The 22,171-nt window shown below is 37.5% G+C and overlaps 1 protein-coding gene across 1 annotated transcript in view; it reads left to right on the forward strand.

Annotated features, from left to right (window-relative positions):
* LRP1B (LDL receptor related protein 1B) overlaps positions 1-22,171 on the forward strand; it is a 1,171,881-nt gene that overhangs the window by 1,028,669 nt on the left and 121,041 nt on the right. Inside the window, 5 exon segments of the mRNA XM_067549510.1 lie at positions 1,692-1,808; positions 9,606-9,712; positions 11,028-11,157; positions 13,694-13,800; positions 14,142-14,274. Of these exon segments, the coding sequence (XP_067405611.1) occupies positions 1,692-1,808; positions 9,606-9,712; positions 11,028-11,157; positions 13,694-13,800; positions 14,142-14,274 (594 nt within the window).

A 22,171-nucleotide genomic window follows, 5' to 3' on the forward strand; every position in this document is an offset into this window, starting at 1 on the left:
GGATTTATCCATAATCATATGTTGTGAATGCAAATGCTCGTTTCAAAATACTGCATGCTGACTGAAGAAAACTAATTTCAGTTTGGGTTTATATACTGCAGACATCCTATCTCTGATGCAGTGAGTAATTAAATAAAAAATATGGAAAAATGCTAAGTTTTTCACTAGATCTGTGGGTATAGCTCCAATTAATTGTAGTTTTGTCAGTGCAAACACAACCATTGGCCAATATGTCCCTTTGTACTCTCTTGCATAAATATGCCTATAGTTTAGTGAGATTTCATCTATGGTAAAACTGTTTTACATTATAGCAAAATATATAGAAAAGTGAAATGTGACTGCTGGATTCAAAACAGCTAAATCCTTTGAATTTTTTGGCCATAAAGTAGGCCAATCTGGGTCCATATAGTTAGGAGCCTAAATCTATATTTAGGCACCTCAGTAAATTGGATTGATTTTCCGAGGAGCTGAGCAGCTGCAGTGACTTCATTTGGATTTATGGGTGCTCAGGATCTCTTGAACATCATGCCACTTATTTATGTGCCTCACTATACATATTACATTTGAAAAATTGACCTTTCAATATGTCTACATGGTTTAGCAGGACTAGAATTTTTTAATCATAACATCAGTTTTAACACACTGAATATCACTGTTATTATTTTATTATTTGTATTACCATTATTTGTATTTATCTGACCAGGACCTCATTTTGCTAGTGCTGTACAAACATATAACCAGAAGACAATCCTTGCCCCCATAGATCTTATAATCTAAATATAAAACAAGAGACAACAGATTGATACAGACAAAGGGAGGAATTCAAGGAAACAATGAGATAATATTGGTCGGCATGACAGACAGTGGTCTCAGCACCTAATTGTTTCAAGTTTTTTGGAGGCATTATGGCAAAAGAGAGTTTTAAGGAGGATTAGAGGTAGTTTGTAGATGTTTATGGGGAGCTCCTCCCAAGTATGAGGGGCAGCATAGGAGAAAGCAAGTTTGAAAATTCAACAAGTGGGTGATGGAGGCTGGCACCATGGGCCAATGAGGGATTATAGGTAAGGTGGGGATAGGCCTTGAAAGTGAAGATAAGTGGCTTATGTTTGATATGATTGAGAAGGGGGAAGCCAGTGGAGGGATGCAAAGAGAGGGTGATATGTAAAGGCAGAAGAACTGCACATGAATGATCATGTGACTCCTTGTGAAAGCCTTGAGATCTGTGTAGAGATAAGCTTTTGAGCTCTCTCACCAACGTAAGTTGGTCCAATAAAAGATATTACCTTACCCACTTCGTCTCTCTAATATCCTGGGACTGACATGGCTACTACAACACTGCATACAATTCTTATTTATTGTATGACATTAATGTTGCTTTGGTCAAGGGTCAATAGAATCCTGAGAAACAAAATGTGACAGATATGTAGTCATGTTGTTGAATGTACGACTGGAATGTACTCAGATACTATGATGATGAGTGTGCTATATAGAATTCAATGGAATAGAGTAGCAGTGGGGCTTCCTTGTGAAACAATTCTTTGTCTTTGGTAGATATTTACCATTTAAAACGTTAGGGTTCCTCAATTTGACAGGTATTGTGCAATATTATCATGCCACCTTTTTAGTAGCAATATTTCAAGTTCTGCCTTTATGGAATACAATGATGAAAATGGTAGCCTTCTTCATTGCAGATAAAAAGACTTGTGGACCTCATGAATTCCAGTGCAAAAACAACAACTGTATTCCAGATCACTGGAGATGTGACAGCCAAAATGACTGTGGTGATAATTCAGATGAAGAAAACTGCAGTAAGTAAATCTTGTCTGTCATGTTGTGAGCTTTCCTTTTTTTATATACTGATAAGCTGTACATTTGATTTTATCAAGCCTACTCTTTGCATTTTCATTTGTAGTCACATTTAGTCTGGCATATTCAGAATCAGTTGACCTGAACCCCAAACGATGACTGCTGAAAGTTTCCTACTTGAATTATTTTCTAAAAGATCTGTAGTACATTAAGTAAGTATCATGCACAATTCTGCAAAATATGAATAGGCATTGGAACACAATAACGTTTGCTGGTAGGTGGAGAGCAAGTTAAAAACAGATGATCGGCTAATCTGATTTCTCTGTCTGAGGGTAACTCCCATATCTCTTATATTCAATTATATCCATGAGTCACTTTCATCACTGCCTTAGCAAACTCTCATAACACTTTTCTAACAGCATAGATTCCTGTGAACAATGGGAGGTGTTTCAGGCAAACGTTGCCAGCCTGTTACACATTGTATATTCAGTAGGGGAACTGCCATATTTTAAATCTAATCAAAGTCTTTATTCACATTGCCAATCACATTACTCAAAAAGTTAATTGCACTATACACCTTGTTCCTCATTGTGAATATGGAGTGCAAATTAGACCTTCTTGCATACATTTTGAAATGCATGGTCTAGCTTCTACACCCAAGAAATCCCTGTAATACCAGTTTTAGTTGATTAATCTGTGACAACTTCCCAGAAAGGGTTGGACAGTTCTTACTGAGTTCCTCCTTTGATCCCTGAAATGTAATCATGAGTCAAAGGGGCAACATCTAGCCATCAGTATCATTGTTAGAGAGAGAATCCCATAAATTGCTTTGTACTGCCATCCCCACAGCTTAAAGCTTGGTTCTTCTGGTTTTTTCTTTTTCTTATAAAATCCAAGAAAAGGCTACATGCCTGGCATTCTGCCAGTCAGTGTGGAAGACCTACCATCCCCCGTCCAGAGATCTGAATGTGGTCTTTGTAGTCAGTCTCTGTGAGATAATACATTTTGGTCAGAATTTTCAATAGTAGATGACAAATTCACATTGAAGAGGTGCTGGATACTCATATTTCCCATTAAGACAATTGGAGATGTAGGTACTCAGCACCTCTGAAAATCAGGCCATGTAATTTATGATCCTAAATATAAATGTATGTGCATAATTTTAGGCACCTCGCACATGTGAAACTTTTGTGTACAGTATTATGTTTCAGTACTATGGATTTAGGTATCAGATGTAAGTATTATCTAAAGGAGAAAGTGTCCCCTGGCTTCTATTCATCATTGAAAGCTATTTAGTGTTATAAAGTTTCAATCAGTCTCTCCACACTTCAACTCTCAGAACAGTGTGATTTCTTTGGATTTTGGAACTAACGCAATCCTCTGAACCACATAATATGTGATTTGGTCTTATTCCTTAATGTTCTAAATAGCATAGATCTGCAGTTTGATTTATCTCTTGTATTTGTTTCAAGATGCGGAAAAGGAAGCATGGTTTAACTAAAAGTGAGGAGGTAGGCGACACGCAAATCGTTTTTCTCTGCTTCCTATTTGTATGAAACTCCCATTGATGTCAGTGGGCTGACTGTGCACACATATAAGGAAAGGAGAATGCTTCACTTTAAAACCTATAAATGCTCTTCATCTAAATTGTGGATCTGTAGGCACTTGAATATAGAAGTATATAAGTATATATCCTGAAACTAAAATTGTCTTTATGCACAAAAATGGGTTAAAAGATTGAGAAGTAAATAATACAGAATCTTAAGTCATTAATAAACTTTGAAAAATAAATACCATGCATTCTATGAATATATATTTGCAATTTGCTATGCATGAATTGGTATTTATGTATGATCTAGCATTAAGCAATTACTTTCCTAAATTTTAGTTTAACACAGTACAGACAGTGCTATCAGAAACTTTCAAATAACAGTGGAATAATCAACTGTCAGGTTGTTTTTAATTTATTAGGTTTTCCATTTTTGTATTTACCTAACTAATTAAACCTCCCTTTCAATCCACAGCTGCTCTTTAGACTCCCAGATAAAGACATCTGTAGTATACTAATTACTATGGGTGAAATTCACCCCTGTATAGAGGACCCACATACACATAGCCTATGTATTGAGTAACTCCCATTTAAATCCTCAAAATAAGATGTAAGTGGTACATAGTGTGACAGACATTGCATTTTCCTGCAATATCTTGGACAAACGTTATTGAATTAAGTTAAACCTTACTGAATTAAGTTTAAGTATCTTAGGAGTTAATTGTATTAAGAAAGCAAATGTTTTTTGTATTACTCTGCAATGTATGTTACTACACTGAAGAATTTTCTAGTTTTGAGAAGTCCGTCTGAAAACATTAAATCCAATGAGGTCTGCAATCAGCCACTTGTGCCTTCTCCCAAACCAACTAAACAAAGGCTGTAAATAGGTGTATAGCCCTGCTGACCTAGTTCTGAATTTGAATACATTGGTATCAAAGTATAGGGTATCTTTTATCTCCCTTCAGTAAGTGAGTCTTACTGAAGACTTTTTCCCGCCTTCCCTCCTCTCCCCTCCCCTCGATATTTATTTTTAGTGTAAATGTTTATAATAGAGAATACTATATAGTAGTCAGCTGTCTTGTTCCTGTCTAAAGGAAAGTAACACATGCTTTACTGGTATTAATCAAAGGACATAAAATCTATATAAAATTGTAACATGTAAAATGAAGAAAATAATGTAAAATGGCTTGAAATTAATCAGAGTTAGGAATACGTTACTGTCACTATATAATCTTTTCTAAGCTGTTTTTAAATATTTCCTGAATATAGGTCATAATCCTACCCCCTTGAAGTCAATATCAAATTTTCTATTGACTCCAGTGAGAGCAGGGCAAAGGTCATATTGTTTTTCACTTGAGTACTGTTTTTTTATTCACAGTAATCAATAATTGGATATTGCAAGCAATTTAGCATGATGAGTTAGCCTACAAAATCAATTTTATAATGTAAATGTAATATATTGAACTCATTTTTCTTGATCTACATATGGTTCTTTTCATTTTATTTTTTAATGTATATATTTTAGGAAATAGCATAAGCTGCATATTTATGCATGTTCAGAATTGTATAAGATATGTGCAAGAGTGTAAAAGAACTACAGCCAAACAAAATAGGTGATCATATGAGATGAGTTTTCAGGATTAAAGAAAAAGTGCTTTTCTTCAGTCATCTAACAAAATCCCTTAACCAAGAAGGAGTTTGTACATAAAAAGGAATTGGGAAGGTTCTGTACTTTTTTCTATGTGTAGGGAATTTACTCTGTTAAGACCTATTACTATTAATATGTGTTCTTTTCAGGAAGACTCGTGAATTGATGTGACAGTAGCCCACTAAGTTCATAAGTAAATCACAAGAATACCTACAAGGGACAGAGGAAATAAGTTTTCTAAATAGACAAATGAGAACTTCAGGCAATGTGTGCATTTTCCCCAGCATCAAGACTGTGTTCATAAACAATTCATTAACAGTATAAAAAAACCTGATTTGCTTACATTTTACAAATCAGTACAGAAACATGTCAAATACGTATTTGCATGTGAATTACTTTTTCCAAAAAATATTTAATTTACATAATGTATCATATTTTGGAACCTCCTATCCGTTGCATATTGAGCAGGAGCAGAATCAAGTGACAATGGAATGCCCAAATATATGCACCATACTTTTTGGATTTAAGAAAAATTAGAGAAATGTGTGCACAAATTTTAGAAATCCACTAGTGTCAACATCTGATCTTTTTGTAAGGAAAACTACTGCAGAACTAGTTCAGCTAATGTAGTTCAGTTCACACCATGATGTTCCTAGTGGAAGTGACACATGCATATTTAGAAGCTGATTCTGCAATCCAATCTGTTTAGTCTGTCATTTACAGGGCAGCCTTGCAATAATGGGGCTGTCCACAGGTGCATGGTTCTGCCTTCGTAGGTCAGCTTGCAAAATCAGAGTTTATGGGAAGAATAGATGTATTGTATCTTGCAGAATTTAACAATGAGATTACATGGTGCTGATAGCAATATATATGTTTTCCAGTCTTAAATGCATGGGCAAAATGTTTCAAAATTAGCCTCTGATTCTGGTGTGCTTCAGTTTTTCAGCTCTCAGCTTGAAACTATTTGTACTTGATTTCCAGAAGTTCTTAAACACATGCAACTTTAGTTGAAGGTAGTAGGAAATGCTGATCAGCGATATGCTCAGCATTTCTGAAAGGTAGGCATCCAAAATCAGAAGCTACTTTTGAAAATATTTGTCTTCTCTATTTTTCTTTCACGTTGTTCCCATTTTGAAAGTTAAAGTAGGTTTAAAAAATGTAGGTGGGAATCTGTGGATGCAATAGGCACTTAAGAAAAAGAAAGTGTATGTATGTGGGATGAAGCGGGAAATGTAATATGACAGTTACTAGACTGCTTTTCTATTTTCAGAGAAAAGTGATGATTACTAATCTATGTTTGAATACTTTCTTTCAAAATGTCTTGCTGCTAATTATGTCACTAGCCATAATACAGGAAAAAAGAAAAATTTCCTAATACCCATTTTCAAAATCCTTGCAATAATTATTCACACTGACTAATGTTCTACTAGATCTTGCACATATCAACTGGGATCTCATTCTTGCGCTGAGTGGATGGCATCAACTTTTGTGTCAGTGGATTGTTCACTAGTGACACATTTGTAAAGCATGAGCAATCTATGGTACAGCGTATTTTCGGCACCAGTCCAGCTGAACTCAAGCCTCCTCAGTCTTGCTTTGCCTTGCACAGAGTAGATCTCATTAGTCTTCAGCTCTACATTTGTCTGATTAGATCTATTCTGTTCAGAGGAGTTAAAAATGAGTGACAAACCAGAAGAGGATTAGAAGGAAGAGCTATAGATATTACAGTTGTGGCAAGGAATTTCAACTGGAGCTGACAGCGATCGGGTGTCTTTATTCCAAGGTTCTGAACAGGTGTCCATAGCAGTTACTGAGACAGTAAATCCCCCTCTCCCCTCCAGACTCTCAGCAGCTACTGCTTCTGAAGGGAAAGAACAAGTCTTTGGAGGAATAAATAGGATATAAGTCTCAAGATATGTTTACACTAGAATTCTGGCTTCTTCTGTCTATTCTTCTAGAGGTCTCTTTTGTAACAGTTTCAGCACATGTTAATGCTATCTCTTCCACATCTATAAAATTTAAGAAGCCAGCTTCATTAAAAACAGAGAATCCTACCACCTGCACCTTCAGTTCATCCAGGCAGTGTGTCCCCAATTTCATGAGTCATGCCTTTGAAGTGTGAGTTCAAATGCATCTCAGACTTGGGCAATTGTTTGTTTGCTCCCTCACCAATGTACAATTTCTCAAGAGAATTTGGATTTAAGACTCCCAATACTTAGGTGAAAGGCCATATCAAAAGCAGCTTCTAACTTGATTTGGGGTTCACCAAATTCTTCTCTATCTCTGAAATATCTCTTTTTGTATTCACCCTTTGTTATATCTACCTTGGCTCTTTCACCACCACTCACTTGCCCCCTCCTGTTCACCCCACTATCTGATCTTTCAGTGACTCCCAATCCATCAACAATCATGACTGCCTTGCCTCTGCTTTCAGTCCCCTCTTCTCTTCCCACTTTCCTTTTCTTCCATTAACTCAGTTATTAACTCTTCACTGTTTGCTGTCCACCCTCTTTAACTCCTTTGCCCTTCTCTCGGGTCACAAGGTCCCACTAGCTAACCCGCATTCCTGGCTCGCCTTCAGCATCTGCTTCTTTCAGTCCTATGCTCACACAGCTCTGTCTCAAGCAGAAGTCCCACAACCATGTGGACTTCCTCCACTACGAATTCACTGTCAGTTCCTCAGTTACTTCCATCTCCATAGCCAATCATCTCTACTTCTACACCCTCATCCTATCTCACAACCCTAAGTGCAGCAACCATTTTGCCTTCCATGTCTGCTCAGGATCTCTCTGACTTTTTCAAAGAAGAAATTGATGACATATGATAGAACCTTTTCCCTTTTTTCCTTTTCTTTTTTTCTCCACTCTAACCTGTTTTTCTCTCATTACTCACATGAAGGTTTATTTTCTCTTCTCCTTTAAACCCTCCAGTAGCTGTAGGGGCCTACATCCCATCATGCCTTGCCTCCACTCTCATCTTTATCTTCAACCTCTCCTGTCTTCTGATTCACTTCTCCCCCCCAGAATAGAAACATATTTTAGTTTACCTGTTCACAAACAATCCCACTCTTGACCCCATCTGCTTCCCCAACTATCATCCCATTCCCCTCATCTCCAATCTCATTGAACATGCAGTCTACAACCATGTTCAAATTATCTCCTTCCAATTCTTCTTAGACCCTTACCAATCTTGCTTCCCAGTTTAAAAAAGAAGCAGAAGCCGGGGCAATAAAATTCTAACAGCACTGGTGAATTCTGCTTAGTCTGTCTATAATTGTATTTATACACTTATAAAAGGGTGTATAAATATGATACGGAAGTCCAAGGGCCCTGTTGCAGGGTTGGTACACCTTGTCAAAGGCAGAAGGTCACTTGAGTTGTGAAGATGGTGAAAAACCGTCAAGTTGGGGTCAATGGAGTGGTGTTCCCATCTGGGGCAGCGCAGCCTAGTGGCCAGAGTCAGTAGCGAGGCTCGCTGGTCAGGGCAGTGAGATCTAGCAGCCCTTTGGGGTAGTGGGCACTGCCTAGGGGGCCGGCGCCCAGGGTAGGGGGTCTCAGGTCCTCCCTGCTCCTCTGAGCCCCAGCCCAGGGCCCTCTTGATGAGAGGGGTTACACTCTCCAGCTCAGTGGGGATCTTCCCAAAACACACTTGGGGACACCCCTCTTCATCCACCATAACACTGTTCAAGTCACCTGGGCTACTTCCTACCCTGTCTTTGGTGGCAATATTCCACGGTATCCCAGGGCTTCCAGGGTCACCAGGTGGTGTGACTCCTAGCAGCTTAGTCCCTCTTGGGGTTCATCTGGTGGCTAGGATTCATCTGGGACTTGGTGTGGCTCAGCTCTGGGATCAGCATCTGCAATGGTTCCCTGGAAAGAGCCGACAGTCTGCCTCCTTCCTGGTCAGGAGCCAGCCCAGACTGAGCTGGCTTGCTTCCTTTTATATCTGCCTTCCATGCTGAGTATACCCAGCAGAAGCGGAGGGGCTTGGCCTCCTCAGCCCGCAATGAGTCTTTAACTCTCTCTCTAGACCAGAGCAGGGTTGCCTCACCTCATCACAGGCCCCTTTTCTTCTACTTCTCTTTCTCATTACTAGGTTTGGAAAAAATTCTATTTCTAGTCTTGTGAGAGATCCCTTCATAAAACAGGTGAAACCGATAGTAATAACAAAAAACAAACCTGCCAACAGTAGATTATTTTCCTGCATATGGATAGAAATTGCTCATAGGTATTTAAAAGCATTTGGTAATTTACATATGTTATGCAATATAATTTAATGTAAAGTCTGTTCATTTTCAAACATCATTTGCATTGCAAAGGATTATGAGCTAGCTCAAAAGATATTTTTTCTAAGGGTCTGTCGTAATCAAAGTTTTTTTATTTTAAAATATTTTGGCACACATTCTTAAGCATATGAATAGTCCTTATTACAGCTGTTTGATTAATATTTTGGGTTTTTTTTCCAAAACCATTCTTTCACATTTATTTGGCTAAAAGTAGTTTGTTTTTATGTAATATTTTCTGTTCCTTCCCAGTGGAACTTCAGACTATAGTTTCAAAATATTATTAAGACTAAAATCATTAATTATTTTCTTTTCTTTAGAGCCTCAAACCTGCACTTTGAAAGACTTTCTCTGCGCCAATGGAGATTGTGTTTCTGCGAGATTCTGGTGTGATGGAGATTATGATTGTGCAGATGGCTCAGATGAGGTAGGCTTCTTCACAGGCAACAAGAAAAAATATTCCTTTAGAAACCTGAGATCAAAATACAGCTTGCTGAAGCAGGATTTGTTTTCCCCCCTCACTGGGAAGCAACAAAAACCTGCATCCTTAGCTATCAGAATATTTAATATGGTACAGATATCATAGCCAATAGATGAATGCATAGATGTGGGAACGAAAATAGAACTGATGCTGCTAGTTATAATTAATGGGAATTCTTATTTAGCTTATGCAGGAGAAGCTTATAATTTTGGAGGAAAAGCTTGTAAATTCTGTTCCCTGTGTTGCAAGTGCATAATACAATCATCTGACAATCATAGTGTTTGAGTACATACATAAATATTGTGACTATCAGAAATGACAGCAATGGGAATTATACATATAACCCTAAAGCTGTAAATCAAAGAAACTAAGCTTATAGAATTAGCTACTTTTATATATATATATATATATATATATATATATATATATATATATATATATATATAATCTTTTAGGATTGCTAATATATGTTTATTAAAATATCTAAAGTATATTTATTGATAGCATAATTGAATTCTTTTCCTACATTGAGAAATGCACAAGGATCTGTTTGTTCTTCTATGCTGCATCTGATCATGGCAAAATTAACATTATACATTTTTTTTCTTTAATAGTGTTGTTTTCCTACATTGTGTGTGTGTATGTGTGTGTATATATATCTCCGCTACATCTAATACATATACCTCAGATTTCTTTGTTATTTGCTACCACTGAGGATGCCGTACCCTGATATTCTTTTTGTTTTAATCTTCTAGCCTTGCCCTCCTATTCTGAGCATCTTTCATTATTGAACATTTTTGTGCCTCCACTAAGTAGTTTAAACAATGTTAACATATTTTGATACATGGGTAATGGTTTCACAAGTAAATAAGAACTTTTGATAACACTTTATTAAATAGACACCCCACAGAAAGCAGGCATCAATATATTAATAATAGTTTGGAGGAGTTAATTACATTAATATTTACAGGTTAAAGTCTATCAAAATTATTATCAGGACAACATAATTATGCTACTAACAATAACTCTCAAATGAGGTGTCAACTATCCCATTGCAAAAACTTTTTAAAGAGTGCTTTGCTAATTAAGGGCTCAGTTCTACCACCTTTATTCACAATCAGTAGTATCTTATTGTGTAGTAAGTACTTCTTATTGTTGAGTAAGGATGGCAAACTCTGACTGGCTGAACATTTGCAAATGTTTTATTTAAAGCCTTTATATTAATAGATATACTCAATTACAGTGTTGTGTTTTCTAACAGCGATATTGTGAAACTGGCTGTTCAAAAGACCAGTTCCAGTGTTCCAATGGACAATGCATATCAGCAAAATGGAAATGTGATGGTCACGAAGACTGCAAATTTGGGGATGATGAGAAAAATTGTGAACCAGGTAGGCCTATATAAGTTATGTTTGAATTTGGCAGGGAAAAATTTTTTTAAAAAATTTACACACAAGTAGAATAGAAAAGAAAAAGTGAGCAAACAAGTCAAGATGACTGAGGTCAGAGATAACAGGTACATGGTTCAATAGCAAAATCACAGAGGGTTTTGTGTATGTGATCCTTTTTACAGAGTATTTCTGTAAAAGTGATTTAGTTTGACATTACATTTCTTGATACAAAAAAGAGAGATCCTAGGGTCCGACTATCCATCCCAGTGGCTTAGCTCATGTGTTTTTCATTACCTCTCTGAATAACATTGTATGCTTGAGGATGGAGTGCAGCAAACCACAATGCACTGTAACTAATACCTAGTTTTTTGTTAATTTTATTTTGTATTTTGGTCCTGATCCTGAACTGTAATTGCTGACCTTTGTGCCCATGCAGAGTCTTACTGAAGTTACTCAGACTCTGCATCAGCACCGGGATCCATACCCACAGTGTATGAGTGTCTTAGAATGTGGGACTTCAGGATGGGAACTTTGTCATTTTTAGAATCATAGAATGTTAGAATATTAGAATATTAGAGTTGGAAGGGACCTCAGGAGGTCATCTAGTCCAACCCCCTGCTCAAAGCAGGACTAACCTCAGCTATATCATCCCAACCAGGGCTTTGTCAATCCTCAGCTTAAAAATCTCTAAGGATGGAGATTCCACCACCTCCCTAGGTAACCCATTCCAGTGCTTCACCACCCTCCTAGTAAAAAAACTTTTTCCTAATGTCCAACCTAGACCTCCCGCCCTGCAACTTGAGACCGTTGCTCCTTGTTCTGTCATCTGCCACCACCGAGAACAGCCTAGCCCCATCCTCCCTGGAACCCCCTTTTTACAGTATTAAGATACCTAACACAATTCTGAAGCTATATAAATATAAATTATACCCTACTCTTACTACACATGGGTTGTACAGTAAGTATAGAATATGAAAATCACATTTTCTTTAGATTTTTTAGATAGTTTGTATTAAATTTATGGTGTCCTTCACCTCATATCTTGAAAAATATACTTGCATAAATGCAGGTAATATGAAGTTTTGTTGAGGTAAACAGCAATTTGTGTTATATGCCTCATTTTAAAATGTAATCCTAGAATGCACATCAATTTTTCAAAATTCTACTTTCCCACAATGATTTTTTTTCTTCCAAGATGGTAAAATATCATTAATTTTTGGGTCTTAGGTTCTGTGTTGTTTCTTCAGTCATTATTAGTTATCATGGTCCGAAGCAGACAAGTGGCTATTGTAGATGATCTTTTACTTTTGTGTGATAATTTTGCAAGATAAGTGTAATTACTTTTAATGACAGTGGGCCAGGCCTAGGTGTTTTGTTGCTTGGGGTGAAAAACATTTTTGGCACCTATCCCACTCAAAATATGCAAACAAAACAAAGAGGGGGAGGGTTTGACTACCTTGAATATGACCTAGTGCCCCCGAAAGTTGGCGCTCAAAGCATCCACCCCGACCCCCCACGTACCTAAAACCAATGCTGAGATTGGGAGGCCTGAGATCTGGGTCTATTTCCATTGAAGAAAAGATTTGTTGTGTAACATAGGCAAGTTATTTAATGTCTCTGTGTTTCAATTTCCACATCTGTAAAATGGGAATAATATTTTCCTATCTCAAAGGAATAGTATGAGGCTTAATTCATTAATGAATGAAATTCCCTTGTGTACAGAGGGCTTGCAAAAGGCCTGTGTGTCACTTATGTCCAATTTAGCTATAAAAACGTATGAGATCCTTAGCTAGAAGATGCTATATTACTGCAAAGGTTTTATTTTATTATTATTATTATTACTACTACTACTGGTACTACTACTACTACTACTGTTGTATTTATATGTTATTTCTCTTTGAAAACACACATTTATAATTTTTGCATAAGTTTTGTGCCTAGTCTGCTCGGATACATTGGTGTCCACTATTGATTACTGTGAGTTGAAGCCTGGCTCCTTTGAGGTTAATGGCAAAACTCCCATTGACTTCAATGGGGGGTGGATTTCACCCTGCATTTTTAATTCAGTTTACAATTTTGTTGACTTGATTGATTGATTGATTGATTGATGGCATCTCTGAAAACAGAAACTGAATTTTAGTACTTAAAGATAGTTTCTTTTCTATACATTTATAAAGATGTATTATAGGAGCTTATTACAGTGAAAGCGGTAGTTATCACTTAGTCAAGGTTACCTAAGAGGTTTCCATAATAACATCCTGTTGTCTCTTACAAAACCTTCTGAGTATTAAGACAAATAGAAAAAAATACTTTTGTCATAAAAAATACATTTGCAACATTTTTTACAGTGCTTTTAAGGTACACAGCAGCTTGTTTTTGTCAAAATGGACACCATAATACTGGATTATGGAATTTGCACAAAATATTGTCAATTACAACAAACTATATGTTTACCTAATATGTTTTACCTAATGCTAATTTTGAAATAAGAAAGTATTTATAAATTTCTAATGCTAAAATTTATGTTTGTAATTAGCATCTCCAACTTGCTCTTCAAGCGAGTATGTATGTGCTAGTGGAGGATGTATCTCAGCATCTTTGAGGTGTAATGGAGAATTTGACTGTGCTGATGGCTCTGATGAGGTAACTAGTGTGTTTGTTTTGAGCCCCTTATATTATCTGATGTGAGGTTTATGATTAACAAATGTAGAAGCTGAAAATTAATAGAATAAGTATTAATTCTGTGAGTCCCTTGTTTTCACCACAAAATAATTTAGCAAAATATGCAAGCATACAATATCAGAACATCTATATTCCAGGGGCTGACTTGAACTTCAGTAGCAATTTCAATTTTGTTGTCAGTAGTCAAGAAGAAGAAGCCAGGGCAATAAAATACTAACAGCCTTGACGGATTCTGCTTGGTGTGTCTATAACTGTATTGTCATTGTTAATGAATACTGCAGTACACATCTGTATTTAAACAGATGGATTGTGTAACAGAATGTAAAGAAGATCAGTTTCGATGCAAAAATAAGGCCCACTGTATCCCCATCAGATGGCTATGTGATGGAATCCATGACTGTGTGGATGGCAGTGATGAAGAAAACTGTGAAAGAGGTGAGAGAGTGTTCTTGTCTCTAAATGGTTTACTCTTGATTTTCCCCATTTCTTTATATTAAAGCCTGTTATAAGTTAGCAGCACCCTAGAGCATACTAAAGTGGATGAAATGAAGGCTCTGTAATTCCTTCTCACAAAGACAGTGCAGCTGTTCCTCAAATGGCTGGCTGCTATTTCACAATTCATGCTGCTTAATTCTTTCACTTTGTTTTCTGTCCCATGGAACAAAATAATGTTATACAATGTGCCTTTAGTAAAAGTATTATCAAAAAAGAAATTTTGGAATGTTAAAAAGTCTATAGTTTATAGACAGTTTAGGCAACATTAATATACAGAGCTGTACATTTTTTAAACAAGCTGCAAAATAAAAGAAAACAGAAAAATAATTAAGGCCCCCAGTCTTGCAACTAGTTCCATCGGGGTGGACTCCTGCACCTATACAGAGCCTCACATGGCCACATTTAGGGGCTCTACTCAGGTACAGGGCCCATCCACAAGAAATAATCTCGAGTATTGGGACCTAAGTGTTAAACATTTAGGCCCAAACCTGAATGTCTAAAGTCAAGCTTCTAAATACATAATTAGGCACCTAAATAGAAGTGGTATGATTTTCATAGGTGCTGAGCACTGACAAATCCCATTCTAACCTCACTTCTTCAACCTTGCTTTAATAAGTAAAAGCAAATCATTAAAAATTTTTGCACACAATTTTCCTCCTGAGGGCTAGAAATGAAAAGTTAAACCATATAACAGTACTTATTCTCCACTTAACCACTGCCTCAAATACCACATACCACAAACTACAACCTTAGCTCTGTCACATAGGGATGCCAGTTTCCAACACCTGATTTTTTCAATAAGTGTAACATATAGAGTCTTGTCTGTCACAGCAGAGTAAAGCAAAGGATAGTCAAGTCGTAACAAGAAAAATGCATGATCCAGCATCTTGGAAACTATTTGTTCCCGATCCTAGAAGTGAGATCAAAATTCATTGTTCCCAGATCAATGATGTTGCCATAAAAATGCATGTTGTTCAAGCTTACCATTTGATCCAGATATCTCTGTAGAACTGAGCTTTCCTTTTTATTATTTATCACCATGAATGATGAGCCAACACGATTAATGTTAATTCCCCACCTGGCAGGTACAATATGAGTGCCACTAATAGAAATATCATTGGGAAATTCTTTCTTACGTTTTGTAAGAGTGCAAGATACGCATAAGACAGTTAAATACTATGCACACTATATCTCTCAAACTTACAATGTGTGGTCTTGGTGTCTGGTAGCTATAATGGTGGTAAAGTATGTATCTGTGGGTGGAAACAAATAACCCACCTATTATTTAAGGAGTAGTAAAGTGTGGGTAAAATGCTACACTAACCATGTGTAGTAAAGTGTGGGTGAAATGCAAACTACATGGAGACTATTTAAAAACACCATAATACAGGCTTAAGCAAAATGTATATAACCAAATTGATAAAACAATAAGATGATAAAAAAATATCACCATGACTAAACAACAGAGTAAAAGACGTGGTTAGAGGCAAAAAGGCATCATTTAAACATTAGAAGTCAAACCTAGTGAGGAAAATAGAAAGGAGCATGAGCTCTAGCAAGTCAAGTGTAAAAGTACAAGAAGGCAGTCCAAGAAGGAATTTGAAGAGCGACTAGCTAATGGCATAAAAACAAACAACATTCTTTAAAGTACATCAGAAGCAGGAAGCCTCCAAACAGTCAGTGGGGGGGAGGAGGGGGTGTCACTTGATGATGAAGGTGCTAAAAGAGCACTCCAGGAAAACAAGGCAACTGCAGAGAAGCTAAATGCATTGGTCTTCAGTATGTAAGAAAATAAGAACAGCCATACTGAGTCAGACCAATGGTCCATCTAGCCCTGTATCCTGTCTTCCAACAGTGGTCAATGCCAGGTGCTTTAGAGGGAATGAATAGAACAGATAATCATCAAGTGATCCATCCCATTAGCCATTCCCAGCCTCTGACAAAAAGCAATCCCTGCATATCCACAGATAGGCAGGATGTGGGGGAGATCTGACGCACAAGCCATTTTTTTTTGGTGATAAATTGAGGAATTGTTCTAGATTGAGATGTCAATAGAAGAGGTTTTAGAACAAATTGATAAATTAAACAGTAATAAGTCACCAGGACCAGATGGTATTCAACCAAGAGTTCTGTAGGAACTGAAATATGATTGCAGAACTACTAACTGTGGTATGTAGCCTGTTGCTTAAATCAGCCTTTTAAAAAAGGCTCCACAGGTGATCCTGGCAGTTACAGGCTGATAAGCCAAACTTCAGTGCCAGGCAACTTGGTTGAAACTATAATAAAGAACAGAATTATCACATAGACATATAGATGAACATGATACGTTCAACGAGTCAACATGGCTCTTGTTAAGGGAAATCATTCCTCACCAATCTGTTAGAACTCTCTGAGGATGTCAACAAGTATGTGAACAATGCTGATCCAGTGGATGTATTGTACTTACTTTCAGAAAGCCTTTAACAAGGTCCCTCACCAAAGGCTTTTAAGAAAAGTAAGCAGTCATGGGATAAGAGCGAAAGTCCTCTCCTAGATCAGTAAATGATAGGAAACAAAGTGTAGGAATAAATGGTCAGTTTTTACAATGGAGAGAGGTAAATAGTGGGATGCCCCAAAAATCTGTATTGGGACCTGTGCTGTTCAATATTATTTATCCCTTCACATAACACTAGAACTAGAGGTCAGAGATTAATAGGTAGCAGATTTAGAACAAAGAAAAGTACTTCCTCACATAATGCATGATCAACCTGTGCAACATGTTGTCACAACATGTTATGAAGGCCAAAAATATCACTGTGTTCAAAAAAGAGTTAGATAAGATCATGGAAGATAGGGCCATTAGTAGCTATCAGCCAAGATGGTCCAGGGCATAATCCCGTGTTCTTAGTTTCCGTAAACCTCCAATTGCCAGAAGCTGGGATAAATGCCAGGGGATGGATCACTGAGAATTGCCATGTTCTGTTCATTCCTTCTGAAGCATCTGACACTGGCCAGATCAAGTAACAGGATACTGGGATAGATGGACCATTGGTCTCACTCCATACAGTCATTCTTATATTCTTATGAAAATTCTGTGATCTGTGTATGCAGGAGGTCGGGCTAGATAATCCTTCTGGTCTTTGAGTTTATAAATCTATAGAACATTCCTGCTAATTCCCCCCCTTATTGGCCATGGAGGGAACAGGAAGTGCTGCATTGCCCTCAACATGGTCTTAATATTTGCAGTTCTGCATTAAGATCATGATTATAACCAGTGCCACGCTTTGGCAGCTTTAGTAAGGCATGCAACAACTAATTGTTGCACCTTAGGTGATCCAAAATTTTATTCTCTATGTGATATGGACTTTCACGTACAGTGCGTGTAAAGTCATGCTGTGTGGAGGATACTATTTTGTTCTGGATGGGATAATCCTGTGGGGCATTTGGGCATGTAAGGCATACAATTCATGCCTTGAATACATAGATAGGCATGCCACTATTACAAATCTCATGCTTCAGGGCATCAGCTGGTTGCTTGCAGATGTCAGAAAAGAAATTTTTCCCTGATGTGCAATTAGCCAGATGTATTCTAGGGTTTTTTGTGCCTTCCTCTAAAGCATCAAGGATTGACCATAGCCGCAAAAGGGACGCTGGACATTGGGGAATTAGTGTTCTAAGTGATTAGAATTCTTTTTCTGAGATACTTAGCTGTTGAATTTTGCTCACATGCTCAGAACTATACAGATCACCAGAGCTGAAGTTGGGAAGACATTTCCATTAGGTCAGGTTGGTAGCCTTTTTTGCCTTCCTCTGTAGTATGGAGCATGGATCACGTTCTAGTGCCATTTGGGCATATTGCACCTAATAAATTCCCTGCCATTACAAAGACTTGAGCATTGGTGGCACCTTCGTCTCTCCTGTTCTCTGCCTGTGGCAGACAACAGTTTTGTCTCCTCAGGACTGAAATGCTTTAGTTTAACACACATTACTGGGCTCAATATGAAGGTAACTGTATGAAATTTAGGGTTTTGTTAGACACATGAGGTCAGACTAGATAACCTAGTAGTCCCGTCTAGCCTGAAACTATGCACTTCCAGACCTTTTGTGTTTGTTCTATTTACTTTAATTTTGGAGCAATCTCTCTGATATTACGCTGTACCTTCACTAACCAATGTAAATCCTTTGCTGCTGCTCCTACATGGTTATAGATGCAGAATAATTATACAGTTGAATTAATAACATTTACTTATAGATCACAGACCTTCAGTTCACCAAACCGAACTTCATTTCTGAATCTTTTTAGGAGTCCAATTGAGGAAAGAAAAACAGTGGTAGCTGTGGGTGGAAGAGTCATAGTGGGAAACAGCACAGTGGAAGAAGCTATACAGGAAAGGGGACCTTGTTACATTGACTAGCTGGCTGATGTATAGTCAGCAAACACAGATCTGTTGACCAAACTTAAGGAGGCATCATGAAGCCAGTGGGGTTTGTTTCAATAATCATTCCTACACAGAGAAGAGGAAGAGTTGAAGTGAGATGAACAGCTGCAGAGCCAGCCATGAAGGCTAACTTTGTGTGATCAAAGATTTTCAGGATTTCAGTGGATATGGACAATAAAGAGGCTCAGTAAGAATCGTGACAAAGTCGCTCTGCAGTGGCTTAATAGAACAGGTTTAGCTCTCTCACTAGCACACTATTACTAAAGCTTTTTTTTGTGTGTGTGGAAGTGTTGAGGAGCCTCAGTCATGGACCATGACTTCACTGTGCTTGTTCTGTGTTTACACAGCATATAAGGACTAGTCTCTGCCTTAAAGAGCTCACATGATCTGGTTGAAGAGAGTAATTTGTGGGAGCAGGAAATATTTTATGACAAGGTCATAAGTTACATCGTAGCATAAGGCCAGAAACAGTCCATATCCTCAGCATATATGTAATATTTTGTTTACAACTCTCTCCTTAGTCTATGAACATTAATATTTATTGTGCCAGTGGAGGGTAAAGACACTTCTCTGCACAAAAACCTCATTTGGTCTGGGAAAAACAGTAACACTGGGATACTGTGTCTGTACCAAAAAGGAGTAGTGTGGACATGGGTATATGCCTATGCACAGTGTGTACCGGTGCCCAGATCGGCATATGTAGACACTCATTGTGGGTATGGGGTACAGGCTCTAGCAGTATACAGACAAGTCACCATGTACACTCATAAGCATAAGTGTAGCCTGAGAAGTCAAACTAGCTGCATTGGCATACCATAAAATTCAGCTTGCACCATAACAAGATAAAATATAGATAAAAGATCAAAACATATTAAAGACGCTCCTCATAAAATGAAAATATTGCAGAAAAGGACCTGGGAGTTACAGTGGATAAAAAGCTGGATATGAGCCAGCAGTGTGCCCTGGTTGCCAAGAAGGCTAATAGCATATTGGGCTGCATTAGTAGGAGCATTGCCAGCAGATCGAGGGAAGTGATTATTCCCCTCTATTCGGCGTTGGTGAGGCCGCATTTGGAGTATTGTGTCCAGTTTTGGGCCCCTCACTACAAAAAGGATGTGGAGACGTTGTAGAGAGTCCAGCGGAGGGCAACAAAAATGATTAGGGGGCTGGAGCACAAGACTTATCAGGAGAGGCTGAGGGAACTAGGCTTGTTTAGCCTGCAGAAGAGAAGAATGAGGAGGGATTTGATAGCAGCCTTTAACTACCTGAAAGGGTAGGATGGAGGATGGAGCTAGGCTGTTCTTAGTGGTGGCAGACGACAGAACAAGGAGCAACGGTCTCAAGTTGCAGGGTGGGAGGTCTAGGTTGGACATTAGGAAAAAGTTTTTCACTAGGAGGGTGGTGAAGCACTGGAATGGGTTACCTAGGAGGTGGTGGAATCTCCATCTTTAGAGGTTTTTAAGCTGCGGCTTGACAAATTCCTGGCTGGGATTATTTAACTGAGGTTAGTCCTGCTTTGAGCAGGGGGTTGGACTAGATGACCTTCTGAGGTCCCTTCCAACTCTACGATTCTATGCAGTGAAAAACCACTTAGTAGATTCCAAATTCATGAGCAAAGAATGGTGAAGACTTTGGTTTGAGTGATGAATGGCTTGAACAACTCACAGGTTGTTCTTCAAGTTCCCAGAATAGTAGACACTAAGATACAAATTCTGTATGGTAGCCTGTAGTAAATAGTGTCATTGTGACAGCAGTAACTCCCTGTGGGTACTGTCAAAACAATAGCTCAATAAAATGAAGGGGAAAAAAAACATTTATACAACACTTAACTGGCAATCCATGAAAGAGAATAGGTTTAGTCTTCTATGAGCTAAAGGGACAAAACTATCTAATTGCAAGAGTTTTATTCCAGATATCACAGAGATTGTCTTCTGATTCACCACTGAAACTTATATAAATCAGGAGTAACTCCCCTGAAATCAGTTGAGGTACACCATTGTAAGTGAGAGAAGCAGGTTCTGCCTATTTCTAATATCACGAGACTGTATAACTGAAAAAAAAATGAAGGTGGTGGATCATTGTAGATTTCAGAGGGAACTAGTTATAAATGATACACATTTTACAAAACAAGATTTCAAAGCTGTTCTAGGAAAATACAGTTTGCAGCACATTACTAACAGCCCTTATTATCCCTTATTAAAACTAATTCCTTTTTGTCACTTTAGGACCTGCAGAACAAACCCCACTTCATCAACTAAGTTTAGCCCAAACCGACTGATGCTTGTTTAGACCAATATAAGTTATACTTTTCACATCTGAAAACAATTTGCCACCTAGAAAGTCAAACCTTAAACAATTTCAATTTGTAAATTAAAATATAAAGTGACACTAACAATTCTCTGAGAACCCTCCTAAAGATTCAAGCAGATGATGTCAGTAAGCGTTACATTATGTAAGGAGAAAAAAACTGATGACTTGTGCAGCGGTCAAGGGAAAAAGACCCTGTATACAATTCACAAAAAAAGGTGATTTTTAAAGAGAAATTTTAAAGAAACAATTTTAGCATATTTTAAAGGAATGGGGTGGTGGTGTCAATGAAATAGATATTCAAACAGATAATGTTGATCCTTAAATTGAAATAGCAACTGAGCCTGTCATTTCACTAATTACTGTTACCACAAATGAATACAAGAAGCCAGAAGCTGTTCTTAATACTACAGCATCTGTTCCTATTGTGAAAACGTCAAGTGGATGGATTATTAAAAACCTTGAACAAAACAGAAGTGACTACTTTACTTAGGTAGAGAACTGAAAACCAGTAAACAGGGCAAATTATTCTTTTGTTTGTATTCAGTATGCATGGCAATCTACCTAATGTTTTTAATAGTTTAAAACCAAACACCCAACCATCTGTTAGTGTTTACTAAATTTCTTGTTAATTTGATAAAGAAAATCAATTCTGTATTGTGATATAATTGATGTAGGAATAAAATAATTAACAACATATTTAATAATCTAACCGCTGATTGAAGTGTTTTTTAATGGAATACAAGTTATAGCACTTCAAGAAAGAGAGGCATATTGGGAAAGGAGGAAATAAAATAATACTTGGACTTTTATAATATAAGGTAACTTCTGTTCCATGTTTCTTAATGTTTCTTTACAAAATAAATTTTTTTTCTGATCTGAAATTAACAAGCAAACCCAAACCTTCCCATTTGTTACTGAAAAGATAGAAAAGGTGGTTCCATGGCTGTTACACTCTGTTGCATTATCACTTCTAGTATTATGGTCTGTGGCAGAGTGTATTTGGGAGGAGGAGTGGAGAGCCAAAGCTGGAGCATAAGAATTCATTTAGGACAAACCAAGAGGGGTATGGCCTTGCATAAGTTGGACCTTATTTTTGTGTTTCTCCTCAT

This window comes from Emydura macquarii, unplaced genomic scaffold (genome assembly GCF_026122565.2).
Source record: "Emydura macquarii macquarii isolate MOO-44397 ecotype Brisbane River unplaced genomic scaffold, CSIRO-AGI_Emac_v2 contig_1253, whole genome shotgun sequence".
NCBI classification, from domain to species: Eukaryota; Metazoa; Chordata; order Testudines; family Chelidae; genus Emydura; species Emydura macquarii.